Genomic DNA, 24,368 nt, shown 5'->3' on the forward strand with positions numbered 1-24,368 from the left:
CACACATGAAAAACTCCTCTTCCGCAGGTGTAGGACAAAACAGGAAATACTAAAAAAATACATATTAGAATCCACAGATTATTTCTATGCTCCCTCAGTAATAAACATAAGTGAATAAAACATTATTGAGGTAGCAAAGACACTGTTCAGATTTCACAGTCCCAAACATGTAAGCACATCTCTGCTATTACTTCTTGTTGTACGCCTTCTTTTTTTAAACACGACATGGTAATAACTTGAATTTTTGCATTTAATTTCTTTGATTTGCATAGTATCTAATTTTGTTTTCTATTCAAATTCAAAGTTCAAATTTCTTCCCCTGCAGTCTGAAGATTTAGAGGCGAGCAGGAGGAAATGTGGCAGAGCAACAGGTGGCAGACGACAGAGTTAGAGCGACACCTACAGAGCTCAGAGAGGAAAAACAAGCTGCAGTGAGGGAATACACACACACACACACACACACACACACACACACACACGCACTCACACACATACACACATACACACACACACACACACTGGATTCTTTACAGAGAGCCGCCTACAGTTACTCAATCATGGCATTTACAGTGTAAACCCAAGGCTAATGTGCATTGCTTGACTCAAGATGTTTTTTTGTTTTGTTTTTTTAATCAAAGTGTAGTAAGTAAGCATCAATCCATTAATCAATCAAACTTTGTGTGGAGTTTAGTACAGTTCAGAGTTTTACAGGTGAATGAAAAAACTAATAAGACAAATAAGAAAGTAAAAATGTATTTATGTATTATGTGCTGCATAGTGATCAGGAATTTACCGATCAGGTTTAAACTGCATATGAGCAATATTAATAATTTTTTAATAGTTTTTAATTCTTTTTTTTTTCTTACAATGTCTTTTTTCATTTTAAAGAAATAAGAGAAACTTCCCAAATTCCCCAAATTATAGCCTTAACATGAAGCAGCCATACAAGGATTTTGTCTCAATTAAATACAGTCAAAATACTTTATTGTACCTCAGAGCGCAATGTGAGGCAAGTGGATAAGCAAATATATATTAAAAAAACAAAAATAAAAAAAGTGAAAATTCATTCATGCACATAAGAACTATCTAAAAATGCAAAACATGACAGTGTTAAGATTAAAAGAAAACCTCATGGGATTCATGGCAACGGGCAATCAAAACAACATAGAGATAATGGACAATACATTTTCTTTAAACTTGCTCCTTTAGAGGATCATTTTGGAAGAAAATGGAGAGTTTCATGGACATTAAATAGAAAATAGAAAATACAATACATATAGATAAAATCCCACAGAAATCCATCTGATTGCGCATGTTTACGTGCTTTATCTCTGCTCTGGAGGTGACTTGAATTAAATGTTTTTGATCCATTTTGATTAACTGGAGTTGCACAAATTGACCCCCTGACCCTGTAATGGCTGTGAAGTTTGCAGCATGATCAATAGCAGCAGTAGCTAGTACACATCTGTGAGGATTCTCCCTCTGCTCAGTGGGCCGATGTGTGAATCTGCCTGTGCTTGTGTGTAACGTGCGCTGAAACTAATCACAGGAGAATATTGTCATTTACTCACTCCAATAGACTCGGTCATCATCCTCTGGTCTAAACTAATGCAGAGACAAATCCCCCGCAGGGAATTGACTCACTGGCTGCTATTCTCAGCAAGCACACAGTCAGATATTCATTTACACCTGCAGCCTCAAATATCCATGTGTGTCTCCTACAACAATGTAGTAGTGAATCATAAAATACAGCAACATGAATGCACTTTAAAACTGTGGCTACATGGTGATATAATATCAAGTGGTAAACATGGCCCACATATTATATATCCCATTAAGTGCTTATAAAAATTCCTGCTGGCTGCTACCAGATGGTTAAAGGATAGTTTGGGGTCATGGAAAATGATATCCTTCTGTTTGGAGGCAAACACAGAAAAAGTGTTGGTGTTTTGTTTGGACAAAATGTAATGGCTTGGACACGGCTTTTATGATAGAGATAGGGGAAAGTGTGAGGGAGAAAAAGGAGAGTCTCACATTAAAGATGATGGAGCCGGCGGCCGCAGCGGCAGCGGCGGCCCTGTTTGTTTGTGTTTCTAGTGTACAGTGGAGTCACCAGGAGGCCAGCAGTGTCTGCAAGGCTCTTCTGTCACAACGCATCCCGTCTCCCTCCTCCGAACACACTAGCCTACATCTTTCCTGCCCCTCCTCTCTCGTCGTTTTCAGCATCCCCTTCTCTGAATTCCCAGAAATCGAATCTGTCTGTCACCATCCTGCTAAAAACACCCTCCTGTCTTTCATTCGCTGCCTCTTCTTATCTCCTGCCCGAGGCCTCGTCTTCTGCAAAGTTCACGGCCCTGCTGACCTCTTGTTGACCCAGGCTTGACCTTTGCAGGTTAGCGTCTCTGTCAGCTGCAGCTGTGGTGCTGCTAAAAGCCCGGATAATCCAATCACACAGTCATTAGTGCTGAGTAGGCCAGAGCCGGAGCAGGTGAGTGTGTGTTTGTGTGTGTGTTTGTGATGCTCTCTCTCTCCCTCTCTCTCTCTCTCATAATCTTTCTGGGTTGCTCATTTCACACACAAACACTGTAGATTTACCCAGCAGATAATCACAACGTTCCCCTTTTTGTCCTGTGCTCAAAAACACATCAGATCCATGGCGTTAAAACCCAATGATCTGTCACCTATGAGTATTAAACAGGCAGATGCTGCTGTAGTGTCACATCTCAAATCAGTCCATTCAGCTTCATTAAACCTCTGCTTTAAAACAGAGTCGTGGACCAACAACATGTGTGGATGCAAATGAGGGAGGGGTTGCCAGGATTGAGATTATCAGGATGAAAGGCACGCGTGGTGTCTGAGCCAGTCATGATGAAGTAGTAAAGAAGGCGAGAGAGGCCAGAGACAGAAAATAAAACATCTTTTGCTATTTGTTTTGGGCTGTCCTCCAGAGCTCCAGCAGAGTTTGGTAGGAATAAAAACCAACTATGATCTCAACCACTATGAAGAAAAACTACTCTTATCGGTTATGAAGCGCATTTATCATTAAAAGAAGAGAAATACTTGTTAGTCAGATGGTCCAATGCTTTTTAATTAATTGGGTCTTTACTATTGTTTCATGCTCTCCAGACTGTCTGTTACCATCGTGATGTCTCCCTTTTACTCTCACCGGAACCTAACTGATTAATTACAATTAAAAACAATATACAATGACCTGCATATGACAAACCCTTTAACACTGAGTTTCCCCTAGGGAATAAATAAAGTATCTATCTATCTATCTATCTATCTATCTATCTATCTATCTATCTATCTATCTATCTGTATTGATACATTAAGATATTGATACATACACACTAATAGCGTTAAAAAATAGGCTTTAATAGGCTTTAATATTCTACCCCACACTGTAACTTTAAAAAAAAAAAAATCCCATTCATATTTGACTATGTACCTACTGTATTTTTTACTTTTGCATCTTAATGCCTTTTAATGTCTTATGTTAAGGACTTAATTGTTGATAAGAATTACACTGTTAAACTTTTGCCTTGCCTTACTAAATACGTTTAAATAAATGAGTCTATTCACCAAATGTAAAAATCTTAGGCTGAATGCTGTTGCTGCTAAATAGTGTCTAAAGTGCAACACACACCTGCAGGTACTTTCAGGGGTGATCAAAGCCCGTTTAGCAAACTGAAAAATAACTCTAAAAATGCTTGCTAAAAGTAAAAGTAATTATAAACATTTCATCATCCATCTTGGATTCCTAACAATGTGAAATGTGTCTGGGAAAAATGTGTAAAAAATGCTGCACAACACAAATAAAATAGCAGGCTAATGACCGGAAATGTCACCTGGTGGAACCATCGTCAGCCTCACTGAGGAGCAGAAACAAACTGATGAACAGTGTGTGGTAAGATGAGTTTTCTTTTAAAAGTGGTTAAAGAAAACAGTAAATGAAACCGAACGACCGTTTTAAGGACGCTTGCACGTGTTCACTAACTTATTTACTTTTTTGGAATTATCGTAAAGTAGAATTTTCAGTTCGCTTCGGTGCGTGACTTGATGGGAAAGTGTGAGGAGCTCCACAAGCTAACTCTTGTCATGGTGGTAGGAGAGCACGTCTGCTAACCGTTGCCCTCGTGCAAGTCTTTGTTTTACATGACAGTGTGTTACAGTGTGACGCAGCTAAGCCTCGTTCTAAGCTGTTCAACGGACTCTTGTTTTAAGACGTCCGTAATGTCGAATATTTAATATCATACAATCGTAGTTTAAGAGGTTCATTTTTTTATATAGATTTATGACGTCAGTACGTTATAACGTCAGGATGGCCGAGCGGTCTAAGGCGCTGCGTTCAGGTCGCAGTCTCCTCTGGAGGCGTGGGTTCGAATCCCACTTCTGACAAAATGTTTTTGACTCGCTAATCCTAAACCTACAGCCCACTTCTGACTCAACTCGCTCGAGACGTCCTGTTCACACGTTTTACGGCATTCACCGGAGCTTCCTGTCGGTGACTTCTGCTTTTCAGTCAAAATGAGAGTTGCTTTTTTTGTTATCAGTTTGGCAGAGACTTTTATTTTGAAGATACGTGCTCAGTCTGTCATCTGTTGCTCTGGCCTAAAAGTGATCATATTTAAATGTAATAATGCAGCAACATACTGTAATCATCAAATATATTTTCCACCAAGTAATAGCATGGTAACTACAGTATAGTCTGTATAAACTTTATGGTTTGTAAATAGTTTATAACACACTATAATATTGTTGGGAGCAGGTATAAGGACATTTAAAGTGTTTATTAATGTACTGTGTAATGTAACAATAGCAAATATAACTTTTCCCATGAAAACATATTTTACATAATAAAAACTGTGTTTTACTGTATCTGTTTATATATCGGCCTCCAATAATGGAGGTCCACAGGAGCAGTTAATACATGAATAAATGCTTTATCTGCTACTTTTTAGGGTGTTACAAACTATTCATCAAGTGTTTATGTACTGCTTTTAGACACTAAATAGGACGGCTTTTGACTGTATTATAAAATAATATTGTGATGATGTTGATAAAGAAGCCTGTGTGTGCTTGATTAAGACAAAAGAGCTGTCAAATTAAAGTCAGCGCGGAGTAATTAATCTCCAAATGAAATAAAAAGAGTGTTATAAAGGCCAAAGGCTCACTGAAACCAAAAGCCAGCCTTGTTTAGTCTTTGTGATTTTCAAAAATAAAATACTGCTGCCTTTCTAATTTGTCTCTATTTAACCAGAATTTAAAGACGCAGTTTTAATGAGGACTGAGTTTTCTGACAATGTCGCCCACTGCAAGAAACACCAGACAACAGCTAATGTTAAGTGACAATTTCACCTTTATTAACATGGTGAAGAATCATTAGTAAAGGTCAGGGTGACAGGCTGGAGGAGGCTTTGGTGCTCAGGTGGTGCCTGTAAAGAGAGCAACACACTGAGAGAGAAAAGACTCATTAAATCACAAGGACGTCACTGCCATGACTCACAGCAGCTTTTTATCGTTCAGCTGTACTGGCTTGTGCTTGTGCTTTAAGGGTGATTTAAGAGTGTAAAATTTCAATGAGGCCTTTTGATTATTTCACCAGGAATCATTAGACATGTTTATTGTCCCATGTTTGTTTTGCAAATAAAGAAATCTTGCAGCCAATATCTTTTGGAATTTAAAAAGCCGTATCCAAGGCCGCCATTAAACTCTGGCATGTTTCAGCATCCAATGTGGATGTTTGTAAATCATTTCTGAGTTTTAAAGATAATCTAAATCACCCTGTGGACATTTTTGTGATGTCTGTATCATAACAATGATAACTGTTAATTACAGTCATAGAAGCATCCTATATTTTCATCCTGTATTTTCTAGTAGGTCATAACTGTATTTAATAAGCCTCTGCTTGGAACAGACTGTGGTCAAACTTTGGGGTCTCAGGTAGATGTCTCTGCTTTCACATGTCAATCATAAGGAGTATTTAATGGCAATTCAAAAGTTAAGTTCTGGCAATATTCAGTATTTGTCAACAGATCCCATGAAAACACCAAAACAAACAATGAATTGATTTTACAAGTATTGTCTGTGTAGCCAAAGCCTGACAGACAACTTATTCTTCCATGTTATAGTCCTACATTGTTCAACAAATATGTTTTGGAGGAAACATCACTGTGACCGGACATTTACTATTAAAATAATGAGGATATGTTGTTAAATTACATATTTATGCAAATACGTTGACACTGAACGTATCAGAAAATGTTCAATCAACTTCAGCCAAAAATACCCAATCTTACAGTTCAACATCCACTTGTGATCAGTCCAGCATTATTAAACTGGTCTGGTTTAACACAGAAAAAGTTGCACAATGCATTAGTCATGAGATACTCAATAACCGATCTTTCCCTTACCCTTCCCTTAAGTGTGTTGTTGTTACATAAATAACAACACGTGGGTCTCTATCCACTATCCACCTAAAGGAAATGCTTCATTCACTATAGATGAAAACAATAAATAAAACAAAAAAAAATTGTCTGTGAATATGTCCCAGTCAGCGTTACATTTGCAGCCACAACATAAAAATGTAGTCCCTGATAAATGCACTATTTATTCCGATTTGTGCAATGTTTGCTAAAAACTACAGTGCCCAGCTGTTTTAGGAGATGACTGAGTCCCGCTGACAGGGTAGAGAAATCAGAGAGTATTCAGGGATGGAGAAATGCATTGTTGGTTTTGGATTGGTTGACAGTTGAAAAAATATTGAATAACAACCAACATCATCCTTCCTTATCTTCCTTTTCACCCTGACAGACCAAACCCAAAAAGTCTGGGGCTCCAAGCAGGCAAAACCAAACACTCAGACTTAAACGGAAGACGTACTTAACCCACAAGCTCTCAGTGTGCTCCTAGAAATCACCCAGAATTTGGTTCCCATGGCAGGTGTGTGATGTTTCAGAGGTCATGAACTCTTAGCACACATGCTAATAGAGGAATAAAAGCAGCTTTGCCGGGCCCTGGCTGCTTGAGTGACATTGATCTCGCAGCAGGGAGACAGTGTCGTCCCTCAGAGACCACATGAAGAGACAGAGGCTACATTTTCCCCTTTTCACTGTATATGCAAAGGGAGGAAAAGCTCACACACTTCCTCCTCTCATTTGTAACATCAAGAGCAAAATCAAACAAAGGTGATCAATACTTACATATGAATTACATGTCTTTAGACACAAAAAATTTAAACTGTCATTTAGCTGTAAATCATTAAAGACATTAGATTATGATGATTAAAACGGCCCATTGGCCAATGTACGGAAAAAGTTCCTTTTTTTTTGAAATAGCAGCAGTAGGGGAGGGTTTAAGCAGAAAATTTCACTTGCTTCCTTCATAATAAAGCGAGTGCTGCCCAGAGAGAGAAAGCAGTTTTTTGTTTGTGCTGGAATGTGCAGCTTAATTTAGTTTCCCAAGGAGCTAAGAGCTTGAAAAGCACGCCGACGACGGGATGTGGGTCCAAGATGAGGACAGTGCAGCTGCAGGTAAGACTTGATAATGTGGATATAAACTGCTGCTGAGACACTTAATATAGTCACATGATGACTATTGCAGTTTCAGAAAGACTTCTCAGTATCTAAAAGCTAAATAGGTCCTGTTATTTATTATGGACTCACGTTTGGAGCAAAGTAAAACATTAAGGGCTTTTAGCTCAACAGTTTTGTACGTAACTTCTATATTAGTGTATGAGAAATGCCTTTACTTCATGTAGTTGATCATTTCTTAAAAGCAGATTTATAATTTTATAAATGTTGAACATTCAGTCTTGATTAGATCAATTAACACACACTTTAATATGTTTGATTTAAAGGGGAACTTTATGCATCATCGTGGGTTTACAGGTCTTTGGGAGTCGTACTGCATATGTGAAAAAAGTCGCATAAAGATATTTGGAGCTCCAGTTGGAGCTGCACGAAATCTGATAAATGTTATCAAGTGATGTCACTTGAGTCAGTGTTGGTTGAGCATTAAGACTATAGACTGAAAATAAAGAAAAAGTGATCTTTGACCTCGACAGCTCGTTGCTCATCTCTGTTTGAGGCTTGAGACTCAAGGCTATGTTTATTGCTACTATTTTAACAAGGCTGACTCGCTGACTAAACTGGCAGTGGTTTAGTTATCGATAGGAGATTTATCTATTAGATATCTATTATCAATGTGATATCTCTAGTTCTGCTGGGTTGATTTTGATCTTTTTCCTGTCCATTGTGAATCTGACAAAGTTGTAGAAGTGCAGTTAAATCGACTCTGGTTTAAGTATCAAAATCCAGCTACCAGCACCTCTAAAGGTCTTTAATCAACACGTTATATTTTGTTTGTTCTGTTCATCCATAAGAAATCCTAACTTTGGGCAAGACAGCAATTTAGTCTATTTCGCAAAGTGTCAAACAACTTTCTTTAAGAACTATGAAGCTCTCAGTTTGTTGGACAAAGGGAAGTAGAATCTGGAAACTATTATGAGTCTGAACCCACTGAAAGTGAGACCAGTTTATCCGTGATTTCACTTCCTTTATATCTCTGGCTCAACTCCTTCAGATGACCTCGTGAAGTTCCTCTTGCAGTCACGCTGAGAGGATGTGAGGATCTTCGGTTATCTCGCCTCGCCACTAAGCGTGTTCTCTGTTTTCTCTTGCCACAGTCCGTCTGTTGTGTGAATATAAAATGATTCTCTGTTTCCCACAGAGTCTGATGAAGAGAGCAGTTTGTCTTCTGAAGATCAGGGAGACGTTCAGGTATTACTGATAGTGACAGGGAGTAAATTACTTGTTAATTAGTGCCACTTTCCAATGTGCATCAGGGAAAAAAATGCTATAAAAGTACAAGTGCACAAACTTGACTATAGTAACAAGGATAATGCAATTTTGGTGCCTCGTCTGTCAGTGTTAATAAAATAAAATATGAACAAAATCAAACACATCAGGTCGTTGGTATGAATTGAACCCTGTCTCCTGTTTTGCTTCTTCTTTGTGCCAATGGTTGAATGTTAGTATGAGTTCCTGGAAAAGCAGCGGGATGAAGCCAATCAGAGACTGTCTGAGCTGGAGGAAGGTGAGAATTCAGATCATTTCTTCCTTTTGTTTGCCTTCTTCAGCCAGAACATCATCTTGGCAGAAACCCACTCAGATGAAAACTCACACCTATAGGTAATATACAACAGAAACTTCACTGCATGTCAGTAAAGAGATGTGAAGAAACAAGGGGGATGAAACCAACGTGGACATGCAAATTTAGCATGGAAAGTCCTTCAAATACTATTTACTGATATTTAAGTTGATTCTGTTTCAATACAAATTCCTCCTGTCCTTCATATTTTTCTGAGACCATGACTAACGACCTTCATCTCCAGCGTCCAATCAGCTCTTGAAGGAGATCAATGTGCTGGAGTTCCAGTTTCAGATTGAAAGATCTTGTAGGGAGAGTGCTGAGGCGCTGGCTGTCAAGGTAAGTGTATTTACCTGTGTTGTCTTTCCTTCCCTTCCCTTACCAGTGCTGAAATGTTAAGTAGCAGCTGTGCAAAGTAGCTTCACATACTGTAGATCAGGTGATATACCCCGACCTCACCTTTACTTCTGTTTGTCATTTTATAAAAATAACATCAAGAGCATCGACCTCCACACTCACCATCACTTCCTCTGTTGCCTAGGTGACCAAGGAGAACAAAGTCTTGAAGAGGAGGAGCCAGATGCTGATGCCGCTCATCCCCGAGCTGCCTGAAAACCTGGCTGCTGTGACCTTTGACCCCGAGATTGACCCCACAGTTAACGGTGATGTGGTTGATCTCGGTGAGGACAGTGGTGGCGGTGAGGGAACGCAGCTGCTGGAGAGCCAAGTCAAGCTCGCAGGTTGGCCGAAACTACTCATGAATTCACCTGATCCAAAAATAAACGCACAATCTGTTTTTTTTTTTTTTAATCTTCCTGGTGAAACTGAAAACAAACTGTTGAACACAAGCAATAATGGGAGTCCGTATATAACTAGGAATACAAGTACTAATAATAACCTTAAGAAATAAGAGGCACTTTAGAGGCTGCTGCTGCACCTGAGGTCTATTAATAAGCATCATGATATATTAAACATTACCAGTTCTGCCAATTAGCAGAAGAACCACATTCATGTATTTATAATCAGGCTGACTTACTTTAGTGTTACTCTGAGCCCCACCTGTGCTTCAGGGTTTGATCACACTGTTTCCTGTGTAACTCTTAGGGTTAATTATAAAAAGCATCTTAAAACATTTCATCTTTGCGGGAAGAGAGCAAACATCCGTGGGAACCCTGAAGATACAACCCACTGCTGTGTAACTGTAATTATGACTTTTACACAAGGCTAATGAGGGGAATACTGGGGCTAGTATTACTCTACCTGAATGAAACTGATTATGAAATGCACCTTCAAACTTCCATAGTAACATGATCCAGATCATCTATAATCAGATCATCATCACAGGGGAGCAGGAATAAGGATCATGGTCATGGACTTACAAGTTGTGTTTTGATTATTTATTGGGATTTTTTGGGGATTTGGTGTTGGGGTCTCTAACTCATCATAAGCTCCTTCCTGTCTGTGTGTCAGAGCTGCAGGCGTCAGTGGACGGTCTGCTGGCTGAGAAGCTGCAGCTGGAGCAAGAAGTAGAGGATCTGACCAAACAGCTGGACCAACTGAGAGAGCAGGTACATCTGTGTGTGTGTGTGTGTATGTGTGTGTCTGTGTGTCTTTGTGTGTGTGTGTGTGTGTCTGTGTGTGTGTGTGTGTCTGTGTGTGTCTGTGTGTGTGTGTGTGTCTGTGTGTGTCTGTGTGTGTGTGTGTGTCTGTGTGTGTCTGTGTGTGTGTGTGTGTCTGTGTGTGTCTGTGTGTGTGTGTGTGTCTGTGTGTGTCTGTGTGTGTGTGTGTGTCTGTGTGTGTCTGTGTGTGTGTGTGTGTCTGTGTGTGTCTGTGTGTGTGTGTGTGTCTGTGTGTGTCTGTGTGTGTGTGTGTGTCTGTGTGTGTCTGTGTGTGTGTGTGTGTCTGTGTGTGTCTGTGTGTGTGTGTGTGTCTGTGTGTGTCTGTGTGTGTGTGTGTGTCTGTGTGTGTATGTGTGTGTGTGTGTGTGTCTGTGTGTGCGTGTGTGTGTGTGTGTGTATACCAGCGTGCCTTATCACAGACATTTTATCGCAGCTAGCTCTGGAGGTTGCAGAGAAAGAGGCCATGCTGAGGAAAATGAGCAAACAGAGCAAGACCATGAATAAAATCAAACGAGGTAAGTCCTCATCACACGAATGCGATCAGTAACTTTCCCCAGATAATCTATTATTTAATCTATCGTCACATGTCCCCAACCTCAAGGTGGCATCTTTGCTTCCATTTCATATTATGTTCAATCAGTCAAAAGCTTAAAGGCATTTAAAGGGTCAGTTCACCCAAAATGACAAAACAACAATAACAACAGAAACACAATTTAATTTGGTGATATCCATTCATGCAAAAAAAGAAAAAGTTTTGGTTTTATTGTTGGTATTATTTTCTGAGGTTTTGTGATACCTGTCTTGAAGATTTCTGCTGCCACCCCAAAACACCAGAGTTTAATTGTTATAATAGTAACTGTAATTTGGGTGAAGTGACTCTTTAACGTAGAGTTTTACAACATATCCTCATAATATGAGCTAATATATGGCATTTTTACTTCATAAATGACATAACATGATTGATCAGTTATCAAACCTACAAAGCGATTGATCATTTCAGTACCAAAAACACTGCTGCGAATGACATTATAAATGCCACATCATTCTTGTTTGTGTGTTTTATTTCTGTGTGTGTGTTTGCACAGTCTCCCAGCTTGTCACAGAGGAGTTCACAGAAATGTCTCAGAGACTGGAGTTGGAGGAGGACCTCAGGCAGCAAGCGGAGGTCTTTGCCCACCAGGTCTGAGCGCGTGGCATGCATATGTGTGTGTGCGTGTGTGTTTTCAGCATGGCATGAAACATTTTGTCATACATTCACACCTATAGATACTGAGGGTGACAGGTCGTGCCACAGGAAGGGAGCGGGAGTGTTAGCGCTGACCTTCGGGCAGCTACGGCGAACAGACGGACACTTGGCAGTGGGTGGGTGGAGATGGTGGTGGTGGTGGTGGTGGTGGTGGGGCACACACTTCCTCTGTCAGAGAGCAGCTGATGCGGCGGGACAGGAGAAGGGGTCTCCATTCTCTGTTTTCACACTGATGACACTTTGGTCAAATCCGGGCTCTCTCTGTGTGAGGCGAGGCATTCACACAAACAAAAGCAGAAACACACTCATACACATGCAGGAAAAAACACCAATTCGCTTAACATCCACATACCCTAACACACACACACACACACACACACACACACTACACAGTTTTTTTGCTGCCCCACCTGCTCCTATAATGAAGGCCTTTTCTTTCAAAAAACGTCTCTCTGTTCCCTTCCCTTCCCATTTAGCCCCTCCCTTCCCCATAATTAGTGGTCATCACTGCTGCTGAAGGAGAATAGTGGTCTTTAAGCACAACCTGTCTTTGCCTGACACCTTTATGTTTTGCCGAGCATATAGCAATTGTCGCCTTTGTGCGCAGTGTCCTCCATTTATCGGACAGGCGCACAATGGGCTGCCTAGCAGGGGTCCTTACCTGTGAAAAGGACCCCCAACTGTTCACACAATTCAGCCCCTTTACTCTCAATTCATGGTAAAAGACCCCCCTGAGCTGAATGCCTCTTGTATGCACTACTATTTGTCTGTTTTCATGTGTTTTGAAAACACCAACCATTCACACCTCTTCTCTGTGATGCATGGTGGTATAATGATGCAGGGCCTCAAACAGGAAACAATTTGGAGTTTTTTTTTTGTGTGTGTGTCTGTGTGTGTATCTTTGTCTCTTTGTGTTGCTGTATGTGGCTGGGTCTGTGTGTTTGTATGTATGAAATAATTGTGCTAATTGCTGTGTGAAAATTGGTGTCTGCTGAGGGGACACCGGAGATTAGAGCGGTGTAAATTGCAGCGTTGAGCCTCGTGCTGGATGCTCTGATAGAGAGCTCACCAAACCTGCTGCCTCAGTTTGTCCTCATTGTAAAAACACAGAAATGAAAACCCATTTTTTCTCACTTCCTGTTCTCTGATGATGGACCTGTTCCCAAAAAAACCTCCGTACAACCTGTCAGAGAAACGGTTTAGGAACCCAACACGATCAGAGTGAAACAAGGTCATGACCTTCGTATTGTTTCAGGGGATATGGGTGTTTCAATGACTACAATTACACGATTTAATGTTCATTCTGATATTCCTGGGAGTCAACTTATCACGTATGGAGATCAAATCCACAGAACATACAGCTGAGCAGTTACATGAATAATTAAATGTGCAGAAGATTTTGCAGAAATTTTTTGGGAGCAAATCAAAAAAAATCCCAGACGATCTGTGTTTGCTGGTGAGTTTGGACTCCTGAGGTCAGTATTTCTAGCTACTGCCTAAATTATACTGTAGACTGCACACAGTATGTGAAAGAATAAGAAAGACATACTTGATTTAATCACCTATTTTATTGGTCACATTTTCAAATGCATCACTTATGGTCGGCCTTTTATTTATTCATTTTTTCATTTTCGACTCCTGATCCGAACCTCGATATCTGTTTACATGTTAGTGTTACCACTGTTTTACCATTATATCTGTCATTGTTATCTCCTGTGTCTTGACTCACTTTGCGTCTGTTTTGTTATTTGTCCCAGTGCATAAGCAACCAAACTAGTTTGATAATAGATTAATAAAGTTGTCTACTTTCATCTAACTGGTCAACACCCACATTTTACCCATATGCAATCTTAAACATCACAATGTTAAAGCTCACGCAAAGTAACAAAAGGTTTGTTTATAGTGCTCTGATCATTTATGAGCTCTAAACCACAATAATTAATGATAGTTAGCGTACATATTTGTCACACCACAGAAGAAAGAATCTAATTATCCCCGAGCACCAAGGCAAAGCCGGACGTTTTTACTTTTTCCTTACAAGCCACTTATCATAATGTAGGAAAAATGATGCTTTGTCTCACAGCTTAATCATCCTGTTTGCATTGTCCGTACCTTTCAATGAAGCAGATGAGTAATTCTAACAAGGCTTCAAGTCATTGTTCAATCAAACAGTGCTTTGAAAACATTTCCCCGCATTGTGACAACCTCCTGGGGGGAGAAAATGAACAACGAGTCATTCAGATCGGAGATTATTTTTCCTCTAATTGTGGTTCACTGTCACTGATGTATTTCTCTTCCCATTTTTCGGAGTAGCGTATAATCGTAAAGATGTATTCAAGATGTCGAAAAGGTGAAGCTAGAATTGGTTTGTCTTGTCAGATGTTGGTGCAGCAGACGGAGGCCAACGGGCAGAGCATGATGCCGATGCAGAGCTCAGAGACCGGCCTGCAGCTGCAGCAGGCGCTGGAGCAAATAGCCAACATCGGCACAGCCCTGAGTGATATACAGCGCTACTACCAGGACCAGGTGAGTGTGCGTGTGATGAAAGAGATTGTCATGGTACTAGAGTCTATGGATTTTTCTCCATAATAACCCGTGTTTCTCTGATTCCTGTGTTCAGGTAAAACAGAGTCAGAGCGCTGAGGAGGAGAGCAGCGTCCTCTCTGAGCTGCAGAGCCTGAGGGAGCGGCTGGAGAAGAGTGAGGTGGAGAGAAAGGTCTTGGAAACTCAGCTGTCTGAGGCGAACAGCACTGTCACGCAGCTGCAGGAAGAAGGTAGCTGCTAGTGGAGAAAACACTCCTCAGAAATCTTTCTCAGCAAACACTATTTCCTGCAAAACTCTCGTCTCAGTCATCTCAGACCTTAAAACTCCCTTCTATGTGGGTGTTTCCAACAATTTCTCGCTTTTACATTCCATTGGTTTCAAAATAATGGTTGAATTCTCTCTTTATTTGTGATACTAATGATCAAAGGCAACGTTTAAGTGTCTTCCTCTGTAGTGAAAAAGTTACAAACATTGAAGATGGAGGATACGACTGATGAACAAGTGGAGGAATCCACTCCGGCTCCTCCGGCTCCACCACCTCCTCCTCCTCCTCCTCCTCCTCCTCCTCCTCCCACTACTGTCATCAAGTATGTTTAATTAAGAGGTTCCTCCACCATTTAATCAATGGGGAGTTTCAGTGAAAAGTCTTAGTTGCACAAGTTTTAGAAAATGCACACTTTAGGAGCCACAGTAGAGCACAGGAGAACAAAGTTGGTTAGGTTAGTATCTGACATTGTGAAATGAAAACACCAGTCCTCTGAATATGATAACTCGACACCTCTAACTTCCCTCTCTCTCTGTGCCTAGTTTCCAAGATTTCCTGAGGAGCAGGAGGAAAGACAGTAAAGGTGACCCAGACAGTGAGTCTCCCTCTCCCCTTTTGTTTCCCTTGAAGGAGTAAAGGGGTTCTGTGTCGAGTCTTGATTATCATATATACTGGCCAAAATGTGACAGAGTTTGTCTTTAGGAAGTACAGAGTAGAAACACTAATTATAAGCTTACAATCTGTTTTTTTTCTTTTAATCTGTTTTTAATCTTTAAGAACCAGCACCCTTGTTGGACATTAAGGCGAAAGCGGTGGATGAAATGATGGAGAGAATAAAGAAAGGCATCATCCTGAGGCCCATGAAGAGAGTACAGGTAGACAAACTGTATTTACAAAGACTTAAGTGTGTGTCTGCAGGTTTTCGACATTCAGATTATTTTGTCCAGAGAAACTATCAGTACATAATAACATAATCCAAAGTTAATAGTTAATAAACCACAACCTCTGATAAGTACCGTCCACCTTCTCTGCTCACAGGAGGATGACAACTCATGGAAGGTCAGTCACCTCTCTTCCTTTTTGTTTTTATTATAAAAACAGCTGAGATACTGTTCATCGAGACATTTTCTTCATATCCCAAATCTTCTTGCAGGACCAGAGGAGTGAAAACAGAAAATCAGCTGTTCTGGAGTTGAAAGGGATGCTGGTAATAATTTTAAAAGCCACGTTTTACTGTATTTTCGAGCTGCACGGCAGTGACAACTCAAGCGACTGCATTTTGAAATATCTTTAACCATCTAATGCACCAGGGCAACATGAAACGTCAGCACCACCGCAGAGTGCCGTCCAGGAGGGGACTCGGTCGAAATGTTGGGGAGGCAGAGCTAATGCAGGTGCTCCAGAGGAGGAGGAGAGCGATGGGGGAGAACCAGGACCCGTCCACCTCAATCCAAACACAGGGTATGCTGTCATGTCAGTCCGTCACTCTGTGTTCATCATGATGCTACAGAGTGTGGTGTCTCTTTGTCTTTTATTGGTTTTTCTTTTGGGTTTTGATTGATACTCCTGTTGTGATTATGTATTGTCTGGTGTTACTGTGTAACTCAGCTTCACAGATAGCTGTACTTAAGGAACCGCGGGCCTAAATAATTCCCCTTCAGACTGTGTTTGAACCCAGTGAAGCCGCATTAGCTTCTGCAATATTTATCATCAGAACTTTATTATATCACTGTGGCCAGCTGTTAAAGACCCTCCTTAAGTTCTTATTTTTTGGATTTGTGGCTAACCTGAGGATGTGGTGATCTCTTGGTCAGACCCCCAGCCAGGTGCACAGTGTGTCCCAGCAGCAGGAGATGTTCCCTGGGCAGGTGAGAGCGGCAGCGCTCCTGTGCTCCGGAGGCTGATACAGAACAGGCAGAAGAGGGACTCTCGTATCAGAGCATCAGCTCTGATCATCGGCCAAGAGAACTGAGATCAGTACATCACTTTTTGTATTTCAACATCACTGCATTTGTCATTGCTGTTTTATATGATGATGAACTGCAGAAGTGTTTATTGACCTATAAGGATGTTTTTGTATTTTATATTTTTTTACTGTGACTTTGACCTAAAAGCAATCCATCATATCTTTGCACTGAATTACTATTTGAAAGCACTGCTTCTGTGATCCCTTACAATAAAATGTTGGGCAACCATTGGTTGGTCTTGGCCTCTGCTGAAAAGGTTAACTAAAGACTTGAGCTGCAATCACCTCTGGATCAAATACTGTCAGAAAACAGCTCTTAATGTTTGTTTTAACCTCCTGGGAGTACCAGGGGGGAGGGGGATGTTGCAAACAAACATCAAATCTCACATTCATGGCCAAACAAAAACAAAGAAAAGCATTTTTCAAATGCCATTTAACCTAAGTCGGATCCAAAAGGCCAGTACTTGTTGCGTGTCAAAGGAAATGGAGCTCCCTTCAGCCATGTTTAATGTCTAAAATCTTCTTTTTGGGTGCTTGGGTTTTAGCTGATCTAAGTGCAAGTCACAGAGATTTTTATGCTACAGAATATAGATGAAAAATAGCCGAGCCATTAAAAACACACCCTTGAATATGAATACCCTTGCCCACTTCTCTCCTGAGGTGTCTGTCTCTTAAAGCTTGATCCAGCAGATGGATGGAGACTGCAGGCACATTAAAGCTCTCACACCCAGAGCCCAGAGGTGTTGCTGAGATAAGAGCCTCAGGTGATCCGTGCGCCCCTGAAAGTATCTTGAAATGCAGCAGGTTGCCTTTTGTTTTCTCACCTCGGCAGAGATACTGTATACGTGTGCATGCATGCATGAATGAATACACACACCCTCACACCATGCTATCTATCTATCGGCCTATCTTTCTTTGTTAAAAGCATTTGAAAAGGGGATGAAATTACTCTCACCTTTGACTCTGACACCATTTTAGTGTCTTCATACTGTTTCACATTATATATTTACTTTATTTAGCTCTTTTTACTAGAAAGTCTGCCTTTTCACTCTCAGGCATACATTTTTAATTTCTTTCAATCTCAAAGGTGTGGGCTGCCTTCTCCGTGTTATTGAATTCATAGACATTAAAGCAAGGTTGTGTGTATGTGAGAGAAAGAGATAGAGACAGACAGACAAAGAGACAGGAAGTTCTGAAACTCTGTTTTATACTTATACTAATAATAGTAAGGAAGTGTTAATGACTCACAGAAGGACTAGATCCAAATGGTGTTTTTTTTTCTGACCATAAAGCACCAAATATCGCACTTTTTAGATATTGCTGGAGTAAAGTATTGTGAAAAGGTGGTATCTGCTTTCCGTCCCTAGAAAAGCTGGTGCTACGCTTCCCAGATGAGTGAATTTCCAAGAAAATTCACCTTACCTACTAGATAGCCCACTTCTGTGTAATTTGTTTCTCACAGGAATCCTCCTAACTGCAGCCTGTGTTTACTAAAGGTACAATTCCTGAAACAAATGTAACTGAGCCAAAGGCCCAGAGAAAGCAGGCACGTTTGTAAATGAAGATAGAGATGTGGACTTTTTATGTTTAGAATGAATGGTGTGGACACAAATAGCCCCTACTTTTGTCCCACATGTTGTTTCCACTCGACATAGTTACAACATTTGCAGACTCAAACCCCCGTGAACAATGCAATTGCAAAATAAATATTTGCTTGCCTCAAAATTGGAAGCATCTCTCTGCCTGGAAAAAAAAGAGGAACTTAGATAGTTTAATGTCCTGCCATGATCTCCATGACAAATGAAAAGAAAGAAGTCACAGTGAAACAGAGTCACATACTAACAAAACAGAGTACCAGAATCACAATCATGGAGCAATAGCTGCCTGCATGATCACCTAATTAAAAAGTAAATAAAAAAGTAAATGAAATTTAAGGAGTGACTAGAACTTAATGCATCACTTTGACTTAATATCTCAGAAGAATTTTGACTTATCATGCATTTTCTTATTTTCATCCTAACATTATTTTTCTTTCTGTGACAGACTCCATACTCAAACACCCACACAAAGCATTTTATATTACAATTGAATATGTTGTCTTACCATGTTTCCCAGGGATCATGTCAGACTACTGCACTTCTCCTCCAACCGCTGAGGGCGCTACAACCACGACACACCTGCCTTTGGCAAAGATGAGGCCCTTCTTCTTAGCTTTCTTCAGCCTGTACTGAAAACACAGGGGGAGGAACTTTGACCAGTGCTAGTTAGCAGTCAGCTAGCCTGTTTTGTTTCTGTATTATTTTCATATTTTTGTGTGTTGTTTCATATGCAGAGAGATGTGGTTTATTTATTTACTGAGCTGGCTGTCGTTGGTTGTCCAAATATCCTTCGTCACTCTAGCAATAGGTAAGTGCATGCTAACAATCCTTGCGAACGCTAACGTGCTATTAGCTTGCTAATGCTAGCGAACCAAACCAGCCGGCGAAGTTGCACCAGTAAACGTTATCAGGGCTCCGCTTAACAATGCGACGACAGCTTCAGCACAGTCCAATGAGTCAATAATAACATGCAAATACTAATATTAATCCTACCTCAAAAATAAAGAACTCGTGTGTCAATTCACTGAATTACTGATATCTGCTTGCTTAGTCAGCTAGCTTTTCCACTTGAGGAAGACAAGATGTTTTTTGTTTTTTTTTCCGAACATGATAACGACACGTATTTTTAAACTATATACAATTTAGTAAAAATATAACAGTTTGTTATAGTTACATTTTAGCATTTCCATTTCTAAATGGTTTTCTTAGGACATAGCCAACACTTCTGCTGGAAGCTATATTTTTTCTAATAGCAGCTAGCATTTAGCGTTATGTCTCACTTCTGACTCAGGCTTATTGATACAAACTAATTAATCGGTAGATGTATCAGCAAATAGTGTGTTTATAATGTCTGACACAGTAAAGACCAACTAAAGTAGCATGCATCTGCTGTGTGTAGTGGGAAGGTTAGCATATAAGCTTCAAGTCTACGTAACCTTAGCTTCGTGGCATTTTCATTTGTTGACATTAGATAATACAGTAGCTGACAAACTGTCCACCTAACATGTGGCTAACACTGCTTAGTTTGCTACGAAACCTACAAAGGAAACTTGGCGAGGAGCCTGTCTGTCCACGTATCACCTGCTGCAGCTGTCAGGTGTGGCTCCTGACTGTCAGACTGTATTGGTGTAACTGAGTCTCTCAAACATGTTAGGCCTCTCTGTGTATTTTTATTTTTAGCTGTTTACTCCCTACATTAGCACTGACAAGAGACTGGATATGTTTGGTGTTTTACAGTAAAGGTTGATTGATAAGTTGACACCTTATCAGTGGTCAAAATATATTTAATAATGATATATAGGTCTGTTGTAATCCATTAATAAGGGCAACTTTTGGGTTGCCAGGTTGTGAGAAACCCCTTTGGCCGGTGCATTACCTTTGGTTTGTATTTTTACCTCCAGTATCTCTTAAGTTCATTGCAAGGACGTTGCCAATGAACTGTCCAATCACGAGCTGCAAGGCATCTGTTTTTATTATCAGCTCATTAACATTTATTACTGGACACGTGGCATCTCAGAAAAAGAGAAACTCTTTGATGTCATTAAGGGATTACCAACATTTTTACTGCAGTATTAATGCTATATTACTGTGAAGATAGTATGATCCTGGTAATAAAGTTGAGTATTTCATCCACAAGAAACAATGTCTGATGCATTCTAAAACATCCCTACTAAGTTATTATAATTAATGAATGACGTTTATTGTTGGGACCTTAACTAATAGTTGATTTACAGCAAAAGTGGTGACATGAGTAAATACATTTACCAGCCTCAGTGAATATGTTTTATCTTTGCTTTGTGTTAATATCAAGTCAGAATGACAAAGCGTTCTGCTTATCTGCGATTCTTGTTGTTTTCCTGTTTCCTGGCTTATTGTCTTCACCTAGCTGCTGGCCTGTACTACTTGGCAGAACTAATAGAAGAATACACAGTAGCCACCAGTCGAATAATAAAGTACATGATACTGGTGAGTAAGTTTTGCTTTTAAAAATATGCTGTAGAAATGACATATTTAACTAAATACTGTTCAGTCACACTGCTGTTTGATTTTACTTGTGAATGTGTCCAGTTCTCGACAGGTGTGCTGGTAGGTCTCTATGTTTTTGAAGGCTTCCCAATGTTGATGGTGGGAGTCGGCCTCTTCACCAACCTGGTGTACTTCGGCCTCTTGCAGACTTTTCCCTACATACTGCTGAGCTCCCCAAACTTCATCCTCTCCTGCGGTCAGTATGACAGAAACTGGCTTTGGATTCTTTACCTGTTTATGTTTTAAAACATTAACCGAGTCAAATAATTTCACCAAGTTGAGTCAAAGCACATTATATGCCAATGACGTGTACATGTAATCTTTCTTTCTTGCAGTGTTTTCCTGTTTCCTTCCATTTCCTTTGTTTTCTCTCTGCAGTGTTGGTGGTGGTGAACCATTACATGGCCTTCCAGTACTTTGCACAAGAGTATTATCCATTCTCAGAGGTAAACGTCTGGAGTGGGTGTGGCATTCTTGCAGCTCAGATTTATGATACACATACAGAATTCAAATTAATCTGATCAAGCTGTTTTTTAATGAACCGGGGATGTACAGTATGTTCTGCAATTACATTTCCTTTGGTAATAATGATATTCCACTTGTTGCTGGTTGGCCTCAGGTGCTGGCCTACTTCACCATCTGCCTGTGGGTGATCCCTTTCGCCTTCTTTGTGTCACTGTCAGCGGGGGAGAATGTGCTGCCGTCCACTATACAACAAGGAGGTGAGCTTCTTTTGAGGGAAAATGGACGCAGAATCTTCTTTTTTTTCCAGTTAAAGCCTGTGTTTAAGTCTGTACTCTCTCTCTGATTTGTTATTGAAATAACATAGTGTATCAAATATTTGTTAACCTGTTGCTTTTGCTGTGTGAAAACTTTTGTTTTACTTCGTTTTGTGGGTTTTTGGTGGAGTCATGAAATTCTTAAATCCTTATGCCTGTTTTTCAATACATTGCCAAAAGAACATAGTGCCAGTGAGGACCATGTCAATGTCTCTTACTTCACGATATCAGGTATACAGCTATTGCTAGTGTTAGCCCGGCTAGCTCAGTCGGTAGAGCATGAGACTCTTAATCTCAGGGTCGTGGGTTCGAGCCCCACGTTGGGCGTAGCCTTTTCTCACTGTCCCTGTGTGAGATCAGTTAAGTTCATTGTATCTTAAAAACGACTTTCCAAACCACATTATACATTTCCAACCTACTAGGTGTCTGTACAATATAAAAATCCACTTACAGAGACTTTAACCCTCCTTTTGTCCTGTAAAGGATAAGTGGGTAGGGATGATTGATGGATGGTGTAATTAATAACAATTGCCCTTTTTTTCCTTTTTAGATGACGTGGTGTCTAATTACTTCACCAAGGGAAAGAGGGGGAAGAGGTCAGGGATCCTCCTCGTGTTCTCTTTCCTCAAGGAGGCAGTGCTGCCTAGCCGACAGAAAATGTACTGAGGAACTCGGACTCGGGGCGCAGGTTCAAGGGTCGGGGTGTGTGCGTGTGTGCGTGTGCGCGTGTGCGCGTGTGCGTGTGTGTGTGTGATGGAGATTAAGGGGAAGCTGGAAGGACTGTGGAAATGTGTTTCTGGATGGGACTAAAACGAAGCAGTGGCCAAAAGAGGAAGGAGAGCACACAAAGAGGACGGACCAATGAACAGAACAGAGCTTCCTGGTGGACGAGTCCACGAGTTTACACAGGCCATGTTAATCTGTTCGTGTCTGTCTGTCTGTCTGTCTGTCTGTACGTACTGACTGCCAACAACATCTACTAGAGACCTCACTGAGGGGATCTTGTCTGTAGCGCAATGCTTTCTTATTGTCACATTGGACTCCTCCATTTTTTAAGCTTTGGTATTAAAATATGTTTGTGCAGGGTTTCTAAATTTAACAACCACCAAATACCTGTAACCTTTGACTTTGGCAGATAAACCATGATCAGTTTTTCTTCTTGACATGACATCCTGCTGTTATTTGTGTGTTGTAGGTCTCACACTTCATCGGAGTCAATACACAAAGTAGCATTGAAGACAGTTTAATACGACTGTTCAAAATTTCATCTCCTCAGATGATGAATGATGAATGGGTTGCAGATGACTTAGACAGCTTAAAGGTACTTTCTGGCTTAATCCTGAAGTCCACGCTTGGTTTTCTGGTGTGAAATAATCCTAGATAAAAACAGTTCAACAAGTCGCCACAGAAGCACTTATTAAGATGACTTAAAATGAGAAACAGCAGTCTGTAGTTAAGTTGTAAAGAATCAGCTTCTGATCTATGGAGACACTGTTTTGTGATTACAATGTGAGGCATGATATAAAAGCTCTGCCCTGCCGCATCACATTGATGAAAAGGGGTTAAATGAAGGCACTTAGAAAGGATTACGTTTCACCCTTGAATTGGTGAGCTACAAGAGGTCTCTCTCACTCTGGAGGATTGACATTTGGCTGGAAAAACGATGCACTAGGTGAGATTTTTTTGTTTTTGAGCATCTTACACATGAATTAATCACCATTGCGATAGTCTGCAACCGGGACTGTTTATAAGAATTCACAGTAATAACAAACTGATTTTTGTACATTCATCATCGAAGACAAATGAAAACACCTCTGAAGATCGAGCCTGTGCAATGACTCTTGTAAGCTTACAGGTGTTGGGGACAAAAGCTGTTCATAATGGTTTGATGAAAGTACTATCAAAGAGAAAGAGAGAAATTCTTTCTACCAATTACTGAGTGCGATTCATTGTAGGCTGGTATGCACACAACTGTAATAAAACATTTTGTTGAAGTAACTTGCAGATTAAATGGTTCTTTTCAAGGTTGATGTTCAAAGAAATAAAATTAGAGGTACTGATCCATCATTTCCAATCAATCAACGTCAATTCACTCAGTCTGTGTTAAGTTTTATTTGCAGTACAATGGATTTTCCTCTCCACTCTTTCAAGAATCTGTGTGTGTGTGTGTGTGCCAGACTGTCTAGGTGAATGGCATTATGTTATTCTAGTCCCATGTGGCCAAGTCACAGTGGGTGCACCAGGTTGAGGCAAGTGTGCACTTTGACCCCCACTGAGGTGTGAAGTGCTTCATGAAGTAAAGGGATACTGCAAAACCACGAGACACACACACACACACACACACGCACGCACACCCACCCACCTTTACTTGACAGGCCACAGCTTGCAGTTACACACACATGCTGTTGACAAGCCCTCACCTGGATCCCAAGTCAGTTCCCTGGAGGGGATCAGTGAAAGTGCAGAGGTACATCTGTGACAGGTGACCCAGTTCACTGAGGTTTTCTCACCTTTCGCTCACCCCTCTGTTCACCCTGCTTTTGGAGCTGCAGTGTATGGGGTGTGTGACATTCTTCATTTTGTCACTTTAAGATGAAGTTAAGGGGTGATTGGGTATTTTATGAGGATAGGTCTGTTTTTTATGCCTGTTAATTGTTTAGACGGGACAGAC

General features: G+C 40.5%; 2 protein-coding genes and 2 non-coding genes across 5 annotated transcripts; all 4 read left to right on the forward strand.

Annotated features, from left to right (window-relative positions):
- Positions 1-4,318: 4,318 nt before the first annotated feature.
- trnal-cag lies at positions 4,319-4,401 on the forward strand. The gene has a single exon. It is a non-coding gene; the product is annotated as a tRNA-Leu (tRNA).
- A 3,006-nt stretch (positions 4,402-7,407) lies between these two features.
- Positions 7,408-17,023, forward strand: LOC111235648 (shootin-1-like). 2 transcript variants are annotated; one of them, XM_022764169.1, is made up of 17 exons: positions 7,408-7,535; positions 8,734-8,783; positions 9,039-9,099; positions 9,398-9,492; positions 9,695-9,893; positions 10,624-10,721; positions 11,206-11,287; positions 11,858-11,952; positions 14,398-14,544; positions 14,639-14,792; positions 15,003-15,150; positions 15,371-15,423; positions 15,606-15,703; positions 15,867-15,887; positions 15,982-16,035; positions 16,139-16,289; positions 16,643-17,023. In XM_022764169.1, the coding sequence occupies exons 1-17, from the start codon at positions 7,502-7,504 to the stop codon at positions 16,798-16,800; spliced, it is 1,698 nt and encodes a 565-aa protein (XP_022619890.1). In that variant the 5' UTR covers positions 7,408-7,501; the 3' UTR covers positions 16,801-17,023. The 2 variants fall into 2 exon arrangements, with proteins under 2 accessions (XP_022619890.1, XP_022619891.1); XM_022764170.1 differs by having other exon boundaries at positions 15,018-15,150.
- A 1,887-nt stretch (positions 17,024-18,910) lies between these two features.
- tex261 (testis expressed 261) lies at positions 18,911-23,759 on the forward strand. Its single transcript, XM_022764210.1, has 6 exons — positions 18,911-19,200; positions 20,779-20,858; positions 20,961-21,114; positions 21,297-21,364; positions 21,538-21,640; positions 22,248-23,759. Exons 1-6 carry the CDS (start codon positions 19,131-19,133, stop codon positions 22,361-22,363), a joined length of 591 nt encoding a protein of 196 aa, XP_022619931.1. The 5' UTR covers positions 18,911-19,130; the 3' UTR covers positions 22,364-23,759.
- Positions 21,952-22,024, forward strand: trnak-cuu. Its single transcript has one exon. It is a non-coding gene; the product is annotated as a tRNA-Lys (tRNA).
- Positions 23,760-24,368: the final 609 nt, after the last annotated feature.

The sequence above is a fragment of the Seriola dumerili genome, unplaced genomic scaffold (assembly GCF_002260705.1).
Source record: "Seriola dumerili isolate Sdu_G_001 unplaced genomic scaffold, Sdu_1.0 BDQW01000531.1, whole genome shotgun sequence".
NCBI classification, from domain to species: Eukaryota; Metazoa; Chordata; class Actinopteri; order Carangiformes; family Carangidae; genus Seriola; species Seriola dumerili.

Coding starts and splice junctions, on each gene's coding strand:
- LOC111235648 (XM_022764169.1), top strand. CDS start 7,502: ATGTGGGTCCAAGATGAGGACAGTGCAGCTGCAG. Junction 14,545..14,638: donor AGCGCTACTACCAGGACCAG/GTGAGTGTGCGT, acceptor TCCTGTGTTCAG/GTAAAACAGAGTCAGAGCGC. Junction 16,290..16,642: donor CACCTCAATCCAAACACAGG/GTATGCTGTCAT, acceptor TCTCTTGGTCAG/ACCCCCAGCCAGGTGCACAG.
- tex261 (XM_022764210.1), top strand. CDS start 19,131: ATGTGGTTTATTTATTTACTGAGCTGGCTGTCGTTGGTTGTCCAAATA. Junction 20,859..20,960: donor TAATAAAGTACATGATACTG/GTGAGTAAGTTT, acceptor GAATGTGTCCAG/TTCTCGACAGGTGTGCTGGT. Junction 21,115..21,296: donor AAACTTCATCCTCTCCTGCG/GTCAGTATGACA, acceptor TTCTCTCTGCAG/TGTTGGTGGTGGTGAACCAT.